The 7760-nt window shown below is 44.6% G+C and overlaps 2 protein-coding genes across 4 annotated transcripts in view; one reads left to right on the top strand and one right to left on the bottom strand.

Annotated features, from left to right (window-relative positions):
• On the top strand, positions 1 to 2179 carry LOC133956482 (zinc-binding protein A33-like). Its single transcript, XM_062391573.1, has 2 exons — positions 1 to 298; positions 386 to 2179. Exon 2 carries the CDS (start codon positions 403 to 405, stop codon positions 1789 to 1791), a length of 1389 nt encoding a protein of 462 aa, XP_062247557.1. The 5' UTR covers positions 1 to 298; positions 386 to 402; the 3' UTR covers positions 1792 to 2179.
• Positions 2129 to 7760, bottom strand: part of ccdc135 (coiled-coil domain containing 135) — an 8798-nt gene continuing 3166 nt past the window's right edge. For 2 of the 3 annotated variants that reach the window (XM_062391570.1, XM_062391569.1), the window contains exons 7-17: positions 7509 to 7634; positions 7315 to 7393; positions 7099 to 7227; positions 6863 to 6991; positions 6116 to 6336; positions 5777 to 5989; positions 5400 to 5510; positions 5179 to 5289; positions 4098 to 4292; positions 2934 to 3073; positions 2129 to 2815 (exon numbers count right to left, since the gene is read on the bottom strand). In XM_062391570.1, coding sequence (XP_062247554.1) covers positions 2728 to 2815; positions 2934 to 3073; positions 4098 to 4292; positions 5179 to 5289; positions 5400 to 5510; positions 5777 to 5989; positions 6116 to 6336; positions 6863 to 6991; positions 7099 to 7227; positions 7315 to 7393; positions 7509 to 7634 — 1542 coding nt within the window. In that variant the 3' untranslated portion in view covers positions 2129 to 2727. Of the gene's footprint in view, positions 2816 to 2933; positions 3074 to 4016; positions 4293 to 5178; positions 5290 to 5399; positions 5511 to 5776; positions 5990 to 6115; positions 6337 to 6862; positions 6992 to 7098; positions 7228 to 7314; positions 7394 to 7508; positions 7635 to 7760 lie in introns of those variants that run through there. The other variant, XM_062391571.1, reaches the window with a different exon arrangement.

Raw genomic sequence — 7760 nt, 5'->3', positions numbered from 1 at the left:
TTGGCAACGAGGCTGAATTTAACAACCAAGTCTCTCGTCTGTGTGAACTTGTTGCTGCCAAATGACTTTTGACCAGTTATCAAATCCAAGGCTTGAATTACTTTTTACAATCGTGTCCTGACACACCTGAGAAACCAGGAAGCATCTGTTCCTCCCTGAAGAGACGCAGGCTGAAAACCAGACGATCACATTCACCTTCCAAACCAAACTGAACCAAACCAGACCAAACGTCCTGAGTGAGTCCAGCTACAGGAGAGAAGAGTCAAACTACAACCTGCCGACGCTCCACACACTGACCGTGAGTTTAACAAACACCTCGACTCAGAGGGGAAGTGAACCTCAGTGAAGTTCATGGAGCTGTGACTGACTGACTGTCTGTTTTCAGCTTCACCTGGAGACTCAATGGCTTCCAGATTAGAAGAGGATCTCTGCTGTCCCGTCTGCCAAGATGTCTTCAGAGATCCTGTTGTTCTGTCATGTAGCCACAGCTTCTGTAGAGACTGTTTGGAGAGCTGGTGGAAAGACAAAGAAGTAAAAGAGTGTCCACTTTGTAAGAGAAGATCTTCAAAGATGCAACCACCTTGTAACCTGGCGTTGAAGAACCTGTGTGAGACCTTCTTACAGGAGAGAGATCAGAGCTCTTCACCTGCTCTCTGCAGTCTGCACTCAGAGAAACTCAGACTCTTCTGTCTGGACCATCAGCAGCCAGTGTGTCTGGTCTGCAGAGATTCAGAGAAACACACCGGCCACACAATCAGACCCATCGATGAAGCTGCACAACAACACAAGAAGCAGCTTCAGGAAACTCTGGAGCCCTTGAAGGAGAAGTTACAGAGTTTTGAACGTGTTAAAGTCGAGTTTGAACAAACAGCAGAACACATTAAGGTCCAGGCCGGACGCACAGAGACGCAGATCAAGGAGCAGTTTAAAAAGCTTCATCAGTTTCTGGAGGAGGAAGAGGAGGCCAGGATGGCTGCACTGAGGGAGGAAGAGGAGCAGAAGAGTCGGATGATGAAGGAGAAGATTGATTCCCTGAGCAGAGACATAACGTCTCTTTCAGACACAATCAGAACCACAGAGGACGAGCTGAGAGCTGAAGACGTCTCGTTCCTGCTCAACTACAAGGCTGCAGTGGAACGAGTCCAGCAGCGCCCCTTGCTGGATGATCCACAGCTGGCCTCAGGAGCTCTGATAGACAAGGCCAAACATCTGGGCAACCTGAGCTTCAACATCTGGAACAAGATGAAGGACGTGGTCTCCTACAGTCCTGTGGTCCTGGACACAAACTCTGCTCATCCAGTTCTCGTCCTGTCTGAAGATCTGATCAGTTTGAGACGAGAAGAGAAACAGAAGCTTCCTGACAATCCAGAGAGGTTTGATACTTACGCCTCAGTCCTGGGATCTGAGGGTTTTAACTCAGGGACTCACAGCTGGGACGTCCTGGTTGGAGACAATACACGTTGGTTACTGGGTGTGGCAGCAGAGCCTGTCCAGAGGAAGGGAAAGGAAGAGTCTGGATTATGGGTAATACTTTTCCGTGAAGATAAATACAAAGCATTGTCACCATCAGGATCATCTGATCTCTCGATGCAGAAGATCCAGAGGATCAGAGTGAAACTGGACTGGAACAGAGGAGAACTGTCGTTCTCTGATCCTGATACTAACAAACACATTCACACGTTCACACACACTTTCACTGAGAAGATGATTCCATACTTTAACACTACAGATCATCATCCCTTGAAGCTGTTACCTGTGAAAGTCTCTGTGACTCTGGATCAGAGCCGTTAGAGATAAAGATTTTATTCATCATGTTTATTTCTTCAAGAGAAATCTGCTGAATTTAAAAGTTAAACTCGTTATTCTAAAGCTTTGTTTATTTCATCTTTTACTTCTCACTCATTTTTATTTCTCCTGTCGACTTTTCCACGTGTGTAAAAAGATTTGATTATTTTCTGATCTTTATCTTTGGTTTGTTTTTTACTTTCATGAAAAATGTTTTCTATCATTTAGATTTTGTGTGGATCCATGAAGTCGAGCAAACTGATGAAGATCCACATAAAAACACATTTATCAATAACAGCTGATCATTGTTCACATTCAACAAACTTTATTAAAACTCACACATGAGACATGATTCATGTTTAATCACATAAAGTCTGTTCACATATGAAATAATCCAACATATATGAACATTTGTCTGTTTGATGTGATGAAGCCAAAATGATTCTGTCTGTAAAAGTTTTTATTCAACAGCAGCCGAGAAAAATTTAAATATTGATTTTAATATTGTGATCAAAATAATAAAAACTATGAAACAGAAACAGAGTTTTGATCTTTTTCATTAGAAGCGAAACAATCTTCAAAGTTTTGATCTGACCTTTGATTCCAGGGTCACTCACTCACACAGTGTTTACACAGTAGGTCACATGTTCTGATGCTCACTTAGATTTGTCTTTGGAGGGAGGAGTTATGATTTCAGGTTTTCTGTCCGTCCGTCACATTCTTGGAAAGTTGAAGTTTCAACAGATCTCAGAGAGAATTTCTTCAAATTCACAAATTCCAGACAAACATTCACATGGACTCAGGAATGAACTGATTAGGCCTTAGTGGTCAGGGGTCAAAGGTCACAGAGTGACCAGATACAAATAATAGATGTGACTGAAATCGCTGTAAGGTTTAATGAAATAATCCGATAGGTAATTGGAGCAGAGGCTGCTGATTGGCTCAGCTGAGCAGGTGAGGAGCCAATCGAGGGTCTTCTCTCAGCCTCTCGTCAAGAGCTTGATACTTTAGAGGAGCTTCTTCCTGGTGCCTGGAACAAAGACATGGAAACATTAAAGATGAAGACTCCTCCTGATTCTATTCTATGGAAAACACTGATGTCCTGTGTGTGTGTGTGTGTGTGTGTGTGTGTGTGTGTGTGTGTGTACATTTTGAGCCGTCTCATGGCGACACGTATCTGGAGAGTTCTGTCGGAGCAGTAGGTCTGGTATTCGTCCTCCTGTGGCTCCGTCATGTCCAGCTGGTTCTGCTGGTACCACTGTTGTTTCCTCTGCAGCTGCTGCGTCTCCTGAACAGTTTCAAGGTTCAGATGAAGAGTCTCTAAATCCTCAGGTTCATCACAGACTCTCTAACGTGTCTGTGTTCTGCTTCAGGTTCACAGACCTCCTCAGAAAACTGCTGTTAAACTCCACAATGTCTGCCCCTCGTGTATTTATGTATTCATCATTTATTTAACCACTGAGAAATATCCGCAAGGAATGTTTACATTTGTAGGTTTTGAAAATGAGTTAGGGTTTATATTTAAATCTTTTTTGAGAGTTTTCTTTTTGTTCTGAGAAGAGGGCAGGCATTATGGTTTAGGGGTTGTCCATCTCCTTGTAAATACTACACAGGGTTTCATCAGTAGTATTTCATTAGGTTTAAATACTACAGAGTGTTTTATCAGTAGTATTTCATTAGGTTCAAAAATACTACACAGTGTTTTATCAGGAGTATTTCATAAGGTTTAAATACTACACAGTGTTTTATCGGTAGTATTTCATTAGTTTTAAGTACTATACGGGGTTTTATCAGGAGTATTTCATTAGTTTTAAGTACTACACAATGTTTTATCAGGAGTATTTCATTAGTTTTAAGTACTACACAATGTTTTATCAGGAGTATTTCATAAAGTTGAAACATTATGGTTTAGTTCCATCTCCTTGTTGTGAACATGATATCTGAAGAACTCCTTGAGGGGATTTCTATACATGTTAGCTTGTGGTATCTCAAGAACATCTCAAGAGAATCCTTGGAAATTTAAAAACACATTTTCACATCTTCAACTACAAATTGACTGACTAGATATCGGTGGTCAAAGGTCAAATGTCACCGCGACCTCATATGAGTGTGGGACACATGTCAGCTTATAGTGCACTGGTTGGTGTATGACCACAGGAGGTTCACTCTAGATGTTACATGGTCCCTATGATAAAGAAATGAAGTAAACTTAATGATACACCTGAAACCACCTGTGATCATCTTCTGAGTCCAGAGTCAGTTCAGGAGGAAACCAGCTGTAACACAACATGACTGGTGAACCTGTGCTGCACCTTTTGGTAGCGCTCCTGGATCAGGTTGGCGTCCTCCACCAGCTTCTGCTTGAACTCTGACAGACACTCCTGGTGGAGCTGCTTGGCGTCCTCAGCGCTCAGAGGGTCTGAGAGGTCGAGTCTCATGAGGAGCGGAGCCAGGATGTCCTTCTCATTCTCATGAAGCCAGCTCTGCTCCTCAGCAGCCTGACGCTCCTGGAGGAGAAGATCAGGTGATGAAGGGAGGTTCACACCTGAAAGAGGCTGGACAACTTTAAACTCTGAGTCTGTTTGACCTGAATGTTGTTGTCACTTCACTCAGGAGGTTGTGTTATCACCACTGTTTGTCTATTTGTCTGCAGAGTTTTTTTAAAGACTACAATGAATGAAAGATACGATCATGTGTCAAGTACCAGAGGGATGAAGGAATATCAGAGACATGACTGAAGATAAAACCCTGGAAACACCAGAGTACCTCTCAAACACAGTTCTGACTGAGTTCACTTGGTCTTTGTAGTTTTATTAAAGCGTGTTATTAATATCTGTGTCACTCATAAGAACTTTAACACACAGAGACGTTACAGACTAAACATGACACCAAGAAATGTATCTTCACAAACCAGAATCACGTCCCTGTGGTGAACGTTTGGCTCAAGATTCTCTAGATTCTCTGAATTTCCTTCTTGAGTCCAAATGAACATTTGTTCTGAATTTGAAGTAATTTCCTAAAAGAGTTTTTGAGATCCTGACACTGGGCGGTGGAGGAATGAAAACATGGGACTTTTTGATGGGACTGATATTTGATGCAGATCGATAATAAAAATCTGATCGATCAGATTTAAATGTGGTTTCATGGAGGGTCTGATCTGTTCAGCTGTTACAGAAACAACCATCTGAGACCCGGTCATGACGTCTGGTTGAATCTAAGGAGACTACTGGGACTTGGTGAAGGTTCTACAGTGTCACATTAAGAGATGTTTCTGAATTAATTTTCTTTATCAGAGTTATTCTGTGGGAAGGTAAATAGATATGACATAATAAATATGAAATAAGGTTAAATATGAGGCAGGTTGTAAGTAGGTTCACTTTGAGGTTATCTCACCATGTCCTGCCTCTTGCTGCGGGCCCTGGCAGCTCCTGTCGTGGTCCAGGGACAGAAGAAGAGCTGAACGTCTCCCTCCTCTTCCTCTCTGCACGACACGATGTCTCTCACCTGCTCACAGGAGAAGAGGTCACAAGGTCGGCTGGCGTCAGAGTCGCACAGTCACTGAGGAACACGTTTGTTCTGGACATGGAAACAAGAGAACGTGAGAACGTCTTCACCTCCTTCAGAGATTCTTCAATCTGATGAACAACCATCTCTTCATCCTTCATCAGAGAAACCAGCATCTCGTACAGAGTCAGGGTCTTCACAGGCGTATCGGAGAGGCCCACCTACACACACACACACACACACACACACAGACACACACACACACACACATACACACACACACACACACACACACACACAAATACACACACACACACACACACAGTCAAATACACACATGTTGTCATATGATCCCAGAAGAAGCAGACTGGGAAAGCTACTTCGTGTATGTTTAAATGTGTGTGTGTCTGTGTGTGTGTGTGTGTGTGTGTGTGTGTGTGTGTGTGTGTGTGTGTGTGTCTGTGTGTGTGTGTGTGTGTGTCTGCACCATGAAGCTGGACACCATGTCCTGGGTGAAGTCCTCAGCCTTCTTCTGCTCCGTGGCCTCTCGTGGTTTGATGAAGCTCCGGTGCGATGGGATGAAGGTGTCGGCGTCCAGATGATACGTCACCTCGATGCGTCTCTGCGCCAACAGGAAGACGCGCTCCGCCACGTCCTGATTGGCCGGTTTGGAACTGTCCCTGTGGAAGCGCTCCACCACCTGATGTGAGACGGACAACGCACGTCGTTACACCTCAGATCTGAAACTCTTTCATTGGCCTGAACACAAAACATACATGTTCATTTCATTTGTTGACGTGTCCACTTCCTGTTGACGCAGCTGTACCTGGATCAGGCGTGTGGCCGGTTCAGAGTTCACGTGTTCTCCTGAGAACTGGACCTGTCGGCCGAAGTGGACCCGCCTGTAGTAGAGGGAGTCGGCGCGGCGCTGGAAGGTCTCGGTCATTTCCCCCGGGGACACCAGCCTCTGCACCAGGTTGTCCACACGTATGCTGCAGAACTTCATCTCGTGCACGCCCTCTGTGGTCAGGGACTCGAACCTGTGAACTGAGAATGAGTCCAAAGACAGGAAGTCAAACCAGAGAGGGAATTTCTCTCCTCTTCGTGACTGCTGCTGGTGAAGGTTAATTGAACGTTCGTCAGATTTGTTTTACTATTTCATTAGGTTTAAATACTACACAGGGTTTCATCAGTAGTATTTCATTAGGTTTAAATACTACACAGGGTTTCATCAGTAGTATTTCATAGGTTAAAATACTACACTGGGTTTTATCAGTAGTATTTCATTAGGTTTAAATACTACAAAGGGTTTCATCAGTAGTATTTCATAGGTTCAAATACTACACGTGTTTTCCTCATGAGCTCATCAGAGAGTTGGATCTTCAGCCACGAGACAGTGAGACGATGTTCGATTCCCCTGGGCCACAAGTCCGTGTCATATCAAGTGGGTCAATGAGAATTACTGCACTACCCAGAATCCTTGGGTGTAATAACGACTCCTCTGATTGGTGGAGCTCAGTGTTATGGTGCTCAGATCAGTTTGTGGGCGGCGACGTGAGGTTTGAACTTTTACACAAGAGGTCGAAAGGTCGTCCACGTCTGAATCGTTCTGTGGTCACGTTGTCGACCTTGTTGACCTCTCGCTCCTCCAGGTGGTCGGTCCTGTGTTGATACCACTCCTTCACCATGAGGACCTCCTTGCCTTCAACACACACACACACACACACACACACACACAGAGGGTTACTAAGACGTCTTCAGATATAAAAGTTCTGAAGAGTTTTTACAGTTTTTGAGTCGGGCGCTCACAGTCCAGGTCTTTGTATGAAACCAGTCGTGTGGTCAGACCGTTCGGCCTCAGGTACGGAGCGAACCTCTCCACCTCTGCTTTCCTGTAGCGAGTCCGCTTGTGTCCTCCCGGCCAGCGAGTCTCCAGGTCTGAGGAAGAGACGACAGGAAACATCAGAGAGAGAGAGAGAGAGAGAGAGAGAGAGAGAGCTTCATGTGGTGTGGTTGTCGCTCTACCTTTTTTTGTGATGCTGATATCACTGACCCAGGATCTGGGCATCTCAAAAGCCTGCTCCTCCAGCTCCTCCAGCTCCTCCTTCAAAAAAATGTTGTGGTTAAAATTATGTTTCAGTTTCGGTGCATGAACACACAACAACAGACGGACACACATGAACACACAACAACAGACGGACACACATGAACACACACACCTGCACATCCGGGGTCATCTTATACAGGTTCTTATTTGAGGCCTCGTGAATCAGCTGCTTTTTGCTCGTTGCTCCGAACAGGAGCGGCTCCCACAAGTTCACGTCCTCCAGGTCAAACCCCATCTCCTGCTCACACACACAGACACACACACATGTTTACTCTATGTCTGTTCAGCGCTGTACTACAGTTGTCGGCTAAGGCGGTGGGCTTGTTGTTCAGTGATCAGAGGGTTGCTGGTTGAACTCCCACAG

Source organism: Platichthys flesus, chromosome 7, assembly GCF_949316205.1.
Source record: "Platichthys flesus chromosome 7, fPlaFle2.1, whole genome shotgun sequence".
NCBI lineage: Eukaryota > Metazoa > Chordata > Actinopteri > Pleuronectiformes > Pleuronectidae > Platichthys > Platichthys flesus.
This window is presented reverse-complemented; position numbering and strand designations above follow the sequence as displayed.